The 15,104-nt window shown below is 37.5% G+C and overlaps 1 protein-coding gene across 1 annotated transcript in view; it reads right to left on the bottom strand.

Annotated features, from left to right (window-relative positions):
* LOC104238439 (callose synthase 10) overlaps positions 1-15,104 on the bottom strand; it is a 61,465-nt gene that overhangs the window by 23,409 nt on the left and 22,952 nt on the right. Inside the window, exons 8-26 of the mRNA XM_009792790.2 lie at positions 13,293-13,390; positions 13,099-13,216; positions 11,214-11,342; positions 10,127-10,203; positions 9,966-10,047; positions 9,031-9,123; positions 8,802-8,904; positions 8,579-8,702; positions 8,314-8,497; positions 8,184-8,236; positions 7,407-7,467; positions 7,200-7,281; positions 4,050-4,099; positions 3,316-3,402; positions 3,053-3,138; positions 2,813-2,840; positions 491-588; positions 294-375; positions 53-213 (exon numbers count right to left, since the gene is read on the bottom strand). Coding sequence (XP_009791092.1) covers positions 53-213; positions 294-375; positions 491-588; positions 2,813-2,840; positions 3,053-3,138; positions 3,316-3,402; positions 4,050-4,099; positions 7,200-7,281; positions 7,407-7,467; positions 8,184-8,236; positions 8,314-8,497; positions 8,579-8,702; positions 8,802-8,904; positions 9,031-9,123; positions 9,966-10,047; positions 10,127-10,203; positions 11,214-11,342; positions 13,099-13,216; positions 13,293-13,390 — 1,796 coding nt within the window. The remainder of the gene's footprint in view (positions 1-52; positions 214-293; positions 376-490; positions 589-2,812; positions 2,841-3,052; positions 3,139-3,315; positions 3,403-4,049; positions 4,100-7,199; positions 7,282-7,406; positions 7,468-8,183; positions 8,237-8,313; positions 8,498-8,578; positions 8,703-8,801; positions 8,905-9,030; positions 9,124-9,965; positions 10,048-10,126; positions 10,204-11,213; positions 11,343-13,098; positions 13,217-13,292; positions 13,391-15,104) is intronic.

Below are 15,104 nucleotides of genomic sequence, written 5' to 3'. Positions count from 1 at the left end.
GGAACAAGAAAAACAATCTAGACTCTTGTTTGTCAGGGGTAAAAAGGCATACCAAAGTCTTCCCTCTCCATCAACCAGAGAGTATAAGATCTTTTCAATACTGTAATAGCACTCCTGGACAGCATAGGCCATGTACTCATCCCTGCATATTCTGGTCCAAAGATCTCCTTGTGTATCTTTGCAATCCAAAGCCAAATCAATAGCCAACAAGATCTGTAAAAGTTGTTCCATTTACTAACAGTGTGTATGCTTTCCAACATAAAAAATTATAGGCAAAATTCAGCCGGGAGCACCTTACTGCAAAGGAGAAACAGAGGCCATTGTACAAGTCGTAGACTTCCCGTGTTACTCGGCATTGAAAGTAAATCCATCTCCCTAGGGGAAATCAGTGCATTGAAACATTAAAGTAAATATTTGAGAATGAAAAGCAGAAGATTTGAATACAGAAATGGACCAGTGCCAAAATGGGTCATAAGAATCACACAGTTACCTGTTACTGACGTAATCCTCTTCACGCAAACTTTTGATAATCTCATTCCAAAATGGTGAAAAGAGAGCTGCATCTGTTTTGTTGTTATCTTGAGAGGTCTGCAAAATTGAAGAAAATATTAACCATAGACGTAAAAATGGAAGAATATACTTTAAAAATGGACGAACATATTAACTATAGACATGCAGAAAACTCTACCTCGCAGTGTTGGACTAAGAAATAGTCATGATTCCTTAATAATATCACACCCATACCAAGGAAAAGCACCGAAGGACAAACGGAACCACAACAAAACTAGTATATTGATAATCCTTAAGGATCAGAATGAACATTCAAGCACATAAGTTTGAATGGACACAGAAACCATGTCGTGAGAGAGAGAGAGAGAGACTTCACGGACATCTTTAATAATCTATATCTTTTTTTGTCATTTTACTAACTCCCAAATATAGTGACAACAAAAGTATTTGTGGAATAAAGCTTACAGTACAGCATAAACATTCACACTATGTTGCCATCCTAACACTTTTACAGCATGTCTTACTTGAAATCAAGTTATTCTACTTCTCAACTGGAAGCCCTTGACAACATCTAAACCACCACAATCCACTGCAGGCAGTTCACCGCCAAACTGTCCCACATTATCCAGAGTTGAACCGTAATTTCTCACTATGCAAAGTAATAAAGTACTTTATTTATAACCTATGTTGCCGCGCCCGCGACGGATCCTCCAAAAATACACTACTTTTGGAGGATCCAACATGCACCCGACGAAATTTTCGGAAAGTCCGAGCAACATAGTTTATATCCAAGGAATCGCCAGGGGCCAATGGCACTTGTTCGAAACTCCATGGATAATGGGTCAGTCCCTCTACCCTTCTCCACTTAAGAACTAGGGTTTTGTCTACGGCAAGATTCAAACACATGACGTGCACCTAACCCACACATCACCATCTGAGCTCTTGCACTAGACCAAACCCCTGGATGTCAATAAGTCCAGTTCTACATCAGATAAAGTACTTCTATCCACTTCCTTGTCAAGGGTTCATTTGGATGAGTGACTTGATAGGAGGAATTCTAATCCAACAACAACAACAACAACCCAGTAAAATCCCACAAGTGCGGTCTGGGAGGGTAGTGTGTACGCAGACCTTACCTCTACCCTGAGGGGGTAGAGAGGAGGAATTCTAATCCCTTTGACTTTAACTGTATGAGGAGAATAAAGTGTAGATTAAATTTTATCTCATGTTTGATATGAAGCATTACATAATACATAAGGTATAAACATCCAGATTAATTCTTCCTTTCAAATATGACCTTAGTCAGTCACTCAATCTTACATAACCTCATTGGAAAAAAACTCGGAAAATTTTCATTATATTAGAAGAATATTTAATCATTTCATACCCCAAAAAACTAACCTCCCCCTCCCCCCCACGACAAAAGTGTGAGGGTTCTCTGGATAACTTCCCCTATCCAATTACATACCAAGCACGAAATGGATAAATTAACCATCCATTCTCATCCTCACAATACATATAAAACGAGCCCTAAAAGTACAGGGATGACAAAATGAAAAAAAATTGATCAACGTGCTAGCTCGCGAAAAGATATTTTAGAACTTAGGATGCTATTTGCTTGTCTACCGGAGCTACTCACAAGAAGTGGCCTAGTTGAAAGATGCTCCCAAAGTAACAAAGAGGAGACTTGGTTCTTGAAACTATCTGTTTTAAAGTGGCACGGCCACTATTGCTTCATACAGCTATTTAAGGTTATTTATTAAAAAATTTGGATAAGGATGTTGAAGGTTATCTATTAATATAAGAAGACGATAAAGGCTGTGGTGGAGCGGTAAGTACTCTTTCATCCATACCAGAAAAAAGACGATAAAGACCCTTATATTAATATCTGGTTGGTATTCAAATTTTCACAAGAATAGTAATTCGGCCATGGAAGATCAACATTTGGTACCAATATTGATCCATGCTGCTCTGCATATATCACTCAAACAATGCGGTACAGCTCAATGAGAACCAATAAAATAGTGATAGATATACACAATATTCACACAGCTAAAAGTAATAAAAGGAGCTTCAGTGGATTTTATCGTGAGGATTTCTGCCATAAAGGTCTATTAAAGGATACTTCTAGCTACAAAAATGAAATCATGATGTATCAACCCACATTTAATCACATTTTAAAATAAAATATTGATTATCTTAGCAATGAACAAAAACAGTAGTTCCCTGACTCTGATAATTTCAATTAAGCGAGCTAGACGGAAAGCAACTCCGAAGAAGACAGAATCAAGATGAGACTCACCTGTGATGATTGGCTGTCAATAGGTATCCTGTAAAAGCATAAAAGTAGACATGTTACAGGAATGCAGTATCAGAAGAGGATTTCAAAGAGCACACGGTTTATATAAATTGGTTAGAACACAGCTGTGCTGACTATCCATCACATAAGAGAGAAAAAAATCAGACCAAATGTTAAAAAATTTATTATAATTATAAGCAACATAATAGGTGTTGAACAATTGACTTTCTTGAAGGCCATCACCTTTTTGTCTGAGGTGACACAAGGTTCTTGACAAACGCTTCAGGAAAGCTCTCAAAACGTTTATGCACCATCTCAATTGAGCGTATCTGAGAAATTCAACATTTTAAAAGAAAATTTAACTTCAGGATACAGTTGCCTATAAAAGATGAACAGCATGCAACTAAATTGGCAAGAAGATGCACAAGAAGCATCATTTTTTTTCTTTTTTCACAAGCATCATGTTTCTCCAGGAAAATTAAGAGAATTAAAATTTGAAACTATACCTCCCCTAAGCGAGCCCGCGCTCCCATTACACCGCCAACAATAGCAGATAATAAAGTGTACCATATGTGAATATCCATGAGATAAATCTGGAAATGAAGGGTATTTAAGAGAGGAACCAACACCAAACCAATATAGACAAAGAAATACAAAAGCCAACAAGAACTTTAGTTTATGATACACGGCCATCACCTAAAAAGCCATAACAAAATTTGTAAAGGAAATATTACCAGCACTCTCAAAAGGGAATGACCGTTATTACTAGCAGCAGTTGGAGTTTGTAAAGTATAAAACTCAAATACGAACAAGAATGTTCCTAGCTGTAATAATCCCTGGGTGGAATAAAATAGTTTAATAGTTGCAAATCTGATGACTATTTCCTCCCTTTCCACTACCTCTTTTGCACATTATCATAACAATGACAGCAAACTCAGTATCTCGTATGGAGCTAGCTATATTTGAATGTAACATTTTCTTGAATGGAGTTGAGCTGGTAAGAGTCAACTGCTTTAACTGCATATACAAGCTTTTACATATATTAAGGAGGAGAGACGCAAGATTCTGCAGAGAATCTTCCTCATATCACAGAGTTAAATAAACATTTCAGAATACAAAGTGCAAAAAGAGAATAACTGAAGCATAGTGTTGCTCCATTATCAGAATTAGCTTAAAAACATTTCAGAAAGCCATTTCCAAAACTTAAACTATGTTAGTGAAATCAATAATGAATACTTACAGCTATAACAGGAGCCCACAAGCTAACAATTGTCAATACATTATTGTTCTCTGCCAAAAAAAAAAAGATATAAGAGATCAATTTTCCCATCTTGACAAAAGAATCTTAGCACTCTCGTTGGAAAAAGAACACTAGACGTTCAATAACTATCTATAAGCCAAATAAGCAATTTGAAGATTCACCCAGAAAAAGGAGATCAGAAAAGGCATATAAAAGCATGCGCACGGAAAATATTGCATGCATAAACATGTATATGTACAAAGTTAGCAGAGGGCTTCTTTTCATCTCTTAAGTGGGGAAGGGATGAAGAGTAGGAGAAGACCATCTAACTAATGCCCATCAATAGAAAACAAATCATGAACAAGCCATGTTGTTCATTTAAACTTGGGTTTCCTCATTCTATAACCAGATCAATGCACAAAACTTAAAACTCTTAAAAACTTACAAAGTAAATGCATTCCAAGATTAATTACAGATCAGGACCGAGGAGGAATTCATCCCAAAAAATGAACATCATAGACTAGCAGAACAATAAACTTTCACAAACACTGAACCAAATTAGAGACCACCAAACACAGGTCGACAATATAATTTTAAAGGTTAGTTTCAGCTGGGAAGGGAAGTCATTTCAAAAAATTGGTTATTCCTTGGATCATTCTGCAGTACATAACCTCACTTTTCCAGGCAGCATTGCAGATCACTGGTAGATAAAAACTTTGAAATCCTTTTTTTTGGTAAAGTCATACTATAGCTCCTGTTAGGGGCCAGCTTGAATGCACCTCGACTAATTCCACGGGGTGCTTGCTACCTCCAACAAGCACAAGTATCGGGTAACTCTGTCCACCAAAGGCTTGGTCATATGGAAAGAAACCACCTAACTTTTTTTGCCACCATGAGATTTGAACCTGATACCTCATGGTTCTCAACCAACTTCATTGACCACTAGGACACACCCTTGGATGCTTTCTTTGTGAATACTTAATATCTTATTCATAAGTTATCTCGTATAATAGCAAAGTGTGTGTGTGTCTAATATATATATATATGTGTGTGTGTGTGTGTGTGTCAAACCCAAAAGCAAACCAAACACCCAATCAACCTATACTTCTCGGACATAGTTGTAGTGAAAGCACCCAATTTAGGTGGACCAAATCTAGTGCAAATCCCACACCCACAACCAAATCTTGTCGGACGGACACGGGTGCACCAGGGATTTGAAGGATCCGAGCAACATAGGACTATGGAGTACTGAAATATTATGGATGCAAATAGTTCATTTATGACTAGCGATTGAGGTGAAGTTGTTGGTCAGCTATCCTATATATAAAGGTCTACGCTCATGCATACATCCTGAAGAAATCACATATAGCGAATCTAAAAAAACTTGCAAGTGAGACATACATGATCAAGACAGCAAAATCTTACTATCACAACAAACTCTTTGGCAGACATTTTTTGATACGGTAATAAATTTTATAAATGAAGGGTAAAAATTTTTTAGTAAACTCTTTGGCAGACATTAAATCCTCACAAGGTAGGGGTAAGGTCTGTGTACACACTACCCTCCCCAGGCCCCACGGTGTGGGATAATACTGGGTATGTTGTTGTTGTTGTGTTGTTGTCTTTGGCAGACATTACAGCCATATAATACTAAAAGGTCTTCCTTCAACTGAAAGGAATGAACTATTGGAAACGCAAGAGGAAAAAGATCAAATTCTACAATCACCTAGCAAAGAGGAAGATCTCAAGTTCCCTTCCACATCAATTATTCATTCCCTTACTAAGTTGGAAGACTGGTGGAATCATTGGTAACTGATGTTTTTAACTTACTGCAAAGACAGAATATTATTTTAAAGTAAAATCACCAGAAGAGGCTAGAGATGGATGCACTGACTCATCATATTCAAGGGGAGGTGCCATGGTGCATGCTATTCGCTGATGACATTATTCTAATTGACGAGACACGAGGCGGCGTCAATGAGAGGCTAGAGATTTGGAGACATGCTCTTGAGTCTAAAGGTTTCAAGTTGAGCAGGACGAAGACGGAATACCTCGAGTGCAAATTTGGAGTTGAGCCGACGGAAGCGGGAGTTGAAGTGAGGCTTGACTCTCAAGTCATTCCCAAGAGGGGTAGTTTCAAGTACCTTGGATCGGTTATTCAGGGGATCGGGGAGATTGACGAGGATGTCACACACCGTATAGGGGTGGGGTGGATGAAGTGGAGGTTAGCGTCGGGAGTCTTGTGTGACAAGAAAGTGCCACCGTTACTAAAAGGTAAGTTTTATAGAGCAGTGGTTAGGCCTGCCATGTTATATGGAACTGAATGTTGGCCGGTAAAGAACTCACACATCCAGAAGATGAAAGTAGCAGAGATGAGGATGTTGAGGTATATGTGCGGGCATACAAGGATGGATAAGATTAGGAATGAAGATATTCGAGAGAAGGTGGGCGTGGCCCCATGGAGGACAAGATGCGGGAAGTAAGACTCAGATGGTTCGGGCACATTCAGAGGAGGAGCACTGATGCACCGGTGAGGAGGTGTGAGCGACTGGCTGTAGTGGGCACGCGGAGAGGTAGAGGGCGACCTAAGAAGTATTGGGGAGAGGTGATCAGACAGGACATGGCGCGACTTAGGATTACTGAGGACATGGCCCTTGACAGGGAATTATGGAGGTCGAGCATTAAGGTTGTAGGTTAGGGGAAAGTTGTGAATATTTCTACAGCACAATAGAGTGAGACTAGCCAGTTAGGAGTTAGACTAAGAATGTCATTGGTCGTCTATTGATGCAGGGCTTTACCTGCTAGTTTTACTATACCAGCCATCTATTTCGTATTTCGTATTCTGTATTTCATATCTCTTATATTGTTGTTATTTTATTATGCATTTTTATGGTACTAATATATCGGCTCCTGTTGCTTTTTTGAGCCGAGGGTCTCCTGGAAACAGCCTCTCTACCCTTCGGGGTAGGGGTAAGGTCTGTGTACATATTATCCTCCGCAGACCCCACTTGTGAGATTATACTGGGTCGTTGTTGTTGTTGTTGTTGTTGTAAAATCACCAGAAGTGAAGCCGACTGTGGTGGTAAATAACAATCCTAAATGGAGTTAAATTTTGGACCACGTGGAAACCAATAAGAAATGTTGACTTACTCTTTGATATAAAATCATGCCAGGAGTACTGCAGGGAAGGAAGATCGAGTATGATCTGAGTAGGTCCAACTAGCGGTTTGATCTGCAATTGTTATCATAGCCAACACATCGTCTCAACATAGTGAAACTAAATTGTACTGTAAAAACTTGTAAAAGGTATTATTGATAAAAAAGAATGATAATTCAAAATCTAAGCACCATGCTTGCCTGAAGAAAGTAGGCAAAGGTGAACTTGCAAGCAAATATCACCAACCAATAGAGCAAATATCTGCAACATTTAACACACATGAAGATATTAAAATCTGCGCACATTTGACAGAAACCCAAAATTAGCACTCCGTGAGTAAATGAGAAAAAACGCAAATAATTTGAGACAAAAATCCATATTACAAGCAACTACCCATGGCTAAAAATCAAGATATTCAATAATAAAAAGCATATAACTTCTCTCATTATTTCTCGAAAATAACTTTTCTCAATTACAAACAACAGTACTAGAACGAAGATATTGCCTGGAAAAGAAAACAGTAACAAAACCATAAGGTATACTGGCATAAATTGACTACAGTGGAGCTGCACTTTATAGGAGAAGACAACTTAACCACGATACACAAAAAAGTAGAGGAAATATAATGTAATAGAAAAAAGAACCAAGAAAAACAAAAATTGTTAGTCGTGGAAAGTACTAAATCAAGATTGTTATCAAGTAATTTGTGGAACCTTACTTGTGGAACCCCAGACAGGGATTACATGAAAGATGGAGATAAATAACAACAACAACAACCATAGTCAACACCACAAAATCCTTTTCTTCAGTGTGTTTTAATACTTATATTTTCTTGTTGTGCACCATGGGAGACTGAAGTAAATGAAAACCATGGATCAAATCATCCATTAACAAATAATTCCACTCGTGATAAACGAGAATCAAGACTACTCTTACACAATTCAAAAGCTAAAACGTTAAAAGAACTAAGAACAAACCGTAGATAGTCAGTTGTTTTCTCAACAAGACCACGACCAACAAAGTATCTCTCCTGGAAACATAATCAATATGTTAAAAATATGAGCAAAGCTTAGTGGCAAAGGAGTCTTACAATGTATAGAAGAATACCTGATAGATCCACTTAAAAAATTGGAAGAAAGATTGATCAGACATTTCTGATAGTGTGTGACAGGCAGGTAACTTTGTCAGGAGCGCAAAAACAATTCGTATGCCAGCATAAACACCCAAAACCAGGATATAAAGGCGAAAATAAAAGGGGTCTTTGTTTGTATTCCTTTCTTCTAAAAGTTTCCTGTATTAGGATTACATCAGATACCAATCTTTAATGAGAATATAAAACAAGAGCAAATAACTCCTAGGAAAAAAGACTTACAGATAGACATATATCGCAAATGCCGAGCTCACGCCAGTCCAGAAAAACCTGATAACAATCCTTGATATAGCCATGCCTCTTGCGGTACTGTAGGCCCCAAACATAAGGAGCACATCTAAGCAACCTAGAGAAGAAGCAAGATGACACAGTAAACAAGGATGGAAGCAGAAGAAAAGAAAAGACTAATAAATAAATCAGAGCAATAGCACAGATGCCAACTCACTCTCTATGAAATTCATAGCAGCAAATGTCGGGGCAACACTAAGCAGTTTCTTGAAAGTGTCCAGATTGATTTTATTATGGCTGAAGGCTATGATTGTCAATGCCTGAACAGTAGAGGAAGAAGATGATACAAACCCTTTTATGCTATAAATCAAACTTAGTGGATAAGCTAAAAAAAACTATAAAAAAAAACCTTAGTGGGTGAGCAGCATGAAAAGAATGAATATAACCTGAAACATGACAACCAAAAAGATCCACAAACGATGAAAACTCCGGTACAAGTGAAGGAATGTCCGATGCTCAACAAATGTGCTTTTTCCAGTCTGCCAGTTCAGAGTAAGTACAAAAAGAACAAGATTAAAACAAAACAAAAAAAAAACAACACCACAGTCGGTTAATATTGAGGAAATAGGGATAAATACCGGGGGGGACAGTAAAAAAAACATGATGAAGGTCAAAATGATGAAACGGCGCAGTAAAAGAAAAGGAACGGTATGAGAACCATCACAGTTAATACACCTCAAATAAAAATACCATTTTCTTCTATTGGAAAATGTGACAAACAAAACCAGAGTTTAACCGAAAACTCAAAACCAGATTCCTGAAACCCAAATATTCGCGACTCTAGAAGACCCTTTCAGGACTCATCCTTTCACCAACTTCAATCACAAGCCAAAAACGGTCTTAACACAATCTGCAATCATGAAATAGTATAGGAAGGCCTTAAGAAACAACTTTCCTCACCATGAGCAGATTAGAAAACCAAATCGAAATTATTAAATACATAACGAATCTAGAGAATCCATTCTTTTAAAAAAAGAATCTAGAGAATCAAATAGCATATTTCAGTTTGTCATCAAAAATCAACTCCGCCTAAAGCAACATTCTAACATGTGAGACAGTCTATCATGCATTTATTATCTGATGACATGTTGTTACTCTTCACATTCTAGCCATTTTCATCACGTTGTACAAATAGAAACCAATTCAAGGCACAAAAGGAAAGACTAAAAAATACCCATAGAGACACACCGGAAACCAGAATACTATGGCAAGCTTCATCAGGACAAGTGAAAAAAATATTTCTACTGCAGATTTTGTATATGCAGCATCTAACTAACCAACTCATAATTCAACACAAATTTTAGTAGCTAATAAAACCAACCCTTTTGCCTTTCTTAGCTGGCTTCCGCAAGAATGAGGAATCCTTCTTAAGAGGCCAACCCAACTCAAAGCAAGCAGGTGACCTGCAAAAGCATCAGTGACCGAGAATGATATCCAATTCCGTGGGGCTAAATTCATTTTGCAAATAGAAAAGGAATGTACCAGAAATATTCATTAAAGTCATCATAATTCCGCCACTTTGAGTGTGCAGCTTTCCCATTATTGTTTCTCGCAGCTTCCTGCAGTTTTGGAGGAAAAAAACCACACCAGAAAGAAAAAAACATTAATAAATAGGTTAAAGTAAACAACTACCAGAACACGCACAAAATTTAACGAAATATAACAAGATCTCAAGGTAACATTGTAAACGATTTTTTAGATAAGGGTAAAAACATTCTAAACATTTTATGAAGAGTAGACACCAGTGCACAACAAACTAACACATTCCTCTACTAATTTGTGAAAGACCTCCAATGACATTAAATATTTTGAGAAGATGCAATAAGCTGCACATACACAAAAAGCACTGCTTCTAAACATCATGCACTGCCTAATAAGGATTCACTATCCTCTGAAAAAGATTTTTAGCCAATACTGGGGAATGCAGCTAAACTTGCCACTATCCACAAACCATAAAGCTTGACTATGCTAAAAGATAAACCATTGAAGTTACAATAGAGTCACAAAGAGCACCAGATAATCCTTAATATGGTTGATATTGGATAAGAATAGACGGTTGAACCATAGGAGCAGACATTGAAGGGTACCATAAAGAAGTCAGAAATTTACAAGAAGCCAACATCATTCATTTGCATTGAAGATCCTTAACAATATGGAAGCATAATTTTTAACTTTTTTATAAGGAATATGGAAGCAAAATATGGCAAGTCCTCACAATGGAACGCACAAGCATTTTCCTACCACGGGCTGGGAAATCAGTTAAGCACAGGTTACATTTTTTTAATATGTAGTTAAGCACAGATTACTACTATTCCTAGTATAACCAAGCTATTCAAACTTCACTGAGTTAATTCAGTTTATAGCGCTCCAAATTTGATTTTGCAAGCAAACCAAGATGCATTTCATCTTTATGGCGAAGAATCACAGTTCTTACTCCATCAACATCAAGTGTTATTTTTTTGAATGTTTACTTCATCAAGTATTATTCACAACTCAAGCAGTAGTTGTAAGTTCAGAAGTGGATTAAAGTTTATGGAATAACGGAATAAAACGTGATAAATGGGCTCACAGCTACTATCGTATCGTATATAGGACGAATAATTTGTTCCAGAAAGGACACAGACTGGTTCTCGCCCACACAACTCGCGGCAGGACTGGCTTCTCCATGGTCCAAAATTGCATCTAGTTCTCTAGCCATCTGCATAATTCAAAATAACATGTGACCCTATCAGGACAAACATACAAATTTTTCCTGTGGCCCCAATTTGGAGGCCACACAATATGCAGACAGAGCAATAACTAGTGCTGGACACTGCTTCACGAAAAAACCACTACAACATCCTTATAATGATCTCATCTAACATTTTTCTAGAAATAATATCAAACTGATCCCCACAATGACAAAACGCAAAAAAGGACGGTAATACTCCATAGCCTGCATAAACTATCTTTAGACAATTAAGCACCATTATGTTCTGCTTAAATGTGATTTCAGCTCAGTAGGTACTGCAAATCTAATATGACCATGCACTCAACATCATATTTTTTTAACAAGGTAATAGGTATTTTATTAACAATTAAAAGTAGTCCTTAGCACAAAGACTGTGCTAATAGAAACCAGAGGTACAGGATCCCAAAAAAAAAAAAAGGAACACCCAACATCATATTTTCACTCGAGTTCACCAAAACTGTCCATCAGGACACAAAAACTGGACAGACTAAAGATTTCACAGTCAGTCTAGCTCACCAAGCCCGGCACAACGAGAGGTAGGCCCTTAACCAACTAAGAGAAGCAGTCTCACTTATGGAAAGTAGAAACAGGGCCAAGCAGTTTTAAAGGAATAATCTCGAAGAAAGAATGATATCAGTTGACTTGCAAATAAACACAAGCTGGTTAAGTTACTTGGAGAAATTGAGACCATATCCCTTTTTCCAAGGAAAAAAGAGAGAACCAACAAAAAGGGTTTAGAAGTTTGGGGAGGACAAACATTAGCCTGAATTAATCATCAAGAATACAAAAAACGAACAGAGAAAGGAAGAGAAACCAACAGTTAACAGCCTTAAGGATAACTGAATATAGTAGGTGGTGATTTAGGCACTTTCTACATGCTAGAAGAAGTGCATCCAGTAAGTGTCTTGGGGTGGTATAGAATAGAAGTGGGAAAATAAAAGACACACAGCATCATCTTTTTTACTGTCACGAATACCAAAAGAAATTTAGATCCTAGCTAAACCAAGGAACGCTGGACAAAACTTTAGGACCTTGACCACGATTACTACATAACATTTAAGTTCCAAACTGGCTAGATACTATAGTCACTCCAGCTGTCAACCCATATCCTGTGTCTTACAATGAATGGCAGCATTAACAGTACTTATATTTTGAAATGACCCATACGCCTGGCATGCTTCAGGTTCATTAAAACAGTCTGGGTTAGAAATCATAGGTTCAGCTCACTTAAACTAAAACTAAACAAATAGTAGGTTCAGCTCACTTAAATAGTTAATCAACTAAGACAAGATTTACAAGGTTTTGGAGCATATCTGTAGTGAAGCTAGCAGGTTGTTCTTTGCTCTTTGCTTCTACTAGGTAACTTTTGCTTCTACTTGCTTCATAAAAGAAAAATTACAAGGTTTTGGAACCACAGTTTTGAGCTATTACACATAGTAATAGGATATCAGAGAGTTGCATTCAAATGAGCATTATGATATTTGAGTCAGCTTGTGCACAATGTAATACTTGAATTTTGGAAAATATATCTATTATCTTTGATTTAACGCATTAATCTTGGGACTAAATATGTCAATAATCTATTTAGCAAATCATCACTAGAAGAGCCACAAATTCCCAAAAGAGAAACTACATCCTGCAAAACCGCAGATCAAACAGCAAATAGCTCCAGTTCAACCGCTAATCAAATAGCAAAAGAAATAGAAAACACAGACTGACTTACATGATGGAATATATAGCAGATGCATTCGGGAAGAAAACGGACATTTGCAGCTTCACCCCATATGCAGAAGTAGAGTGAAACAAGAAAAAGCTTCCTGTCCCTGTTAATGGCTTCTAATCTGTTGAAACGATTGAAATGAGAATCAGTTGAGAATTACATTAGCCACTATATACAACAAAAGTTGCAGAACTAACTTATTCCACACAAGCCGAATGCGCAAGTATCTACACCACTTGATGTAATTATCCAAAACCTTCAGAAAAACCTCAGTGATGACCTTCTCATCTATTTTCTGCCAGAGAAAAAGCACGTAATTTGAAACATTAACCTTTTTCCTGTAAATGAAGCAACACATCTATGATTGGTATATAAACTGTATGCCACTTTCAGCTGCATTGACCATTTGAAAGTATCAGCTTAAGATTCCACTTAGTCTTCAAGGCAAAAAATGGCTTGCATAACAGATAGTACACTCCACCATCAGAATGAACTTTGACTCGCAAGTAATCCTTTATCAGATCCTCTCCAGAACTTTTTCAACCAAAAAGCTCACAACAATTATTCAAATATTTAAGTAAGACGAGATATCAATGTAATCCTGAAGGTTGATGCATATACAACAAAAAAGAGAAACTAGTAGTGAGTTAATGACGATGGATACTCATCTCAAGTCTGTGACATAACATTTCTGCTAGCTACATTTGAAATGGAAATATGTCCAAATGCATCCACTAAAAGTTTATATGATAATGCTACATGTGACGTCAAAGTCATCATTAGAATAATGTCCCAAATGCTTATTCAAACACAAAACAAAAAGAGCCTAAGGCAGCTTTAAAGTTGTAGTTAGAGGGTTGATAATAGGCAGAGTACATAGTTTACCCCCGGACCTTGACACTAAATCCCTGTGACACACCCGTCGAACACGGGCAACTTTTTACACATCCAACCTTTCCAAAGTGGATCTAAGACACCTGTTTGCTTACCTGGTGAGCGCGTGCTTAACCAAAAGAATGGTGCATTAACCTTGTACATTATGGTCAATTCCTTATTTAACTGTCAGATGTCAAAATTTATAATTTTTCTTTTTTTTATTTGGTCCCATTAACTCTCCCTCATCTTCCCCACCTAAGCACTCATATCCTCCATTAATACACTCTCCCTCATCTTCCCCACCTAAGCACTCATATCCATTAACACACAGCTGCACACCTATACCTCAAAAGCACCACCGGAACCAATGAAACCACCTGCAACCACCAGCCAACCATCATGAAACCATAGCAGCAAAAACTAGATTCACTTTTAAACCCATCACCAACTGTCCCTTCTCTTGATTCACGCTGCCATGGACGTAATCTGAAGCCACCAAGAAATCATCCATCCCCTTTCTCTCGATTAAACCCACCACTGACCGGCCACGAAATAACCTTCTAACCTAAATTCCTCCACATCTCTTCCTACAATCTCCAAGAAGTGGTCAAGCACGAGAGTGGTGTGTAGACACTCTGGAAAGGTTGGTTCTCTAAAAGGTTGCCTGTGTTCGAGGGGTGTGTCATAGGGATTTGGTCTCAAATCAGGGGGTAAACTATGTATTCTGCCTTGAAAATAATATACACGCACACAACACAAGAAATTATCAATATTCGGTAAAGCTTCTGGGAAGCCAAAAGTGCTTATTTTAGAGAGTTAAGGTGTTTGGCCAAGCTTTTAAAAGATAAAAGAGCTTTTGAGTAGTAGAAGTTTTTCGAAAACTGAAAAAAGTAGCTTTTCCCCAGAAGCAACTTTAGAACCTTGGTCAAGCACAAATTGCTCCTCTAATATTGGCAAAAGTGTATTTCAGATTGATTAGCTAAATAAAATTGCTTCTCAAGTAAAGAAGCACTTCTGACAAATAACACTTTTTAAAATAAGCATATATTGGAAGCTTGGCCAAACAAGCAATAATAGGATATGATAAAAGAGGAAAAGTTTTTTAGAAGTGATATTGTAAAAAAGACTCACTT

This window comes from Nicotiana sylvestris, chromosome 3 (genome assembly GCF_000393655.2).
Source record: "Nicotiana sylvestris chromosome 3, ASM39365v2, whole genome shotgun sequence".
Lineage (NCBI taxonomy): Eukaryota > Viridiplantae > Streptophyta > Magnoliopsida > Solanales > Solanaceae > Nicotiana > Nicotiana sylvestris.
The sequence above is the reverse complement of the archived record's forward strand: the minus strand, read 5'-3'. Positions and strand labels throughout refer to the sequence as shown.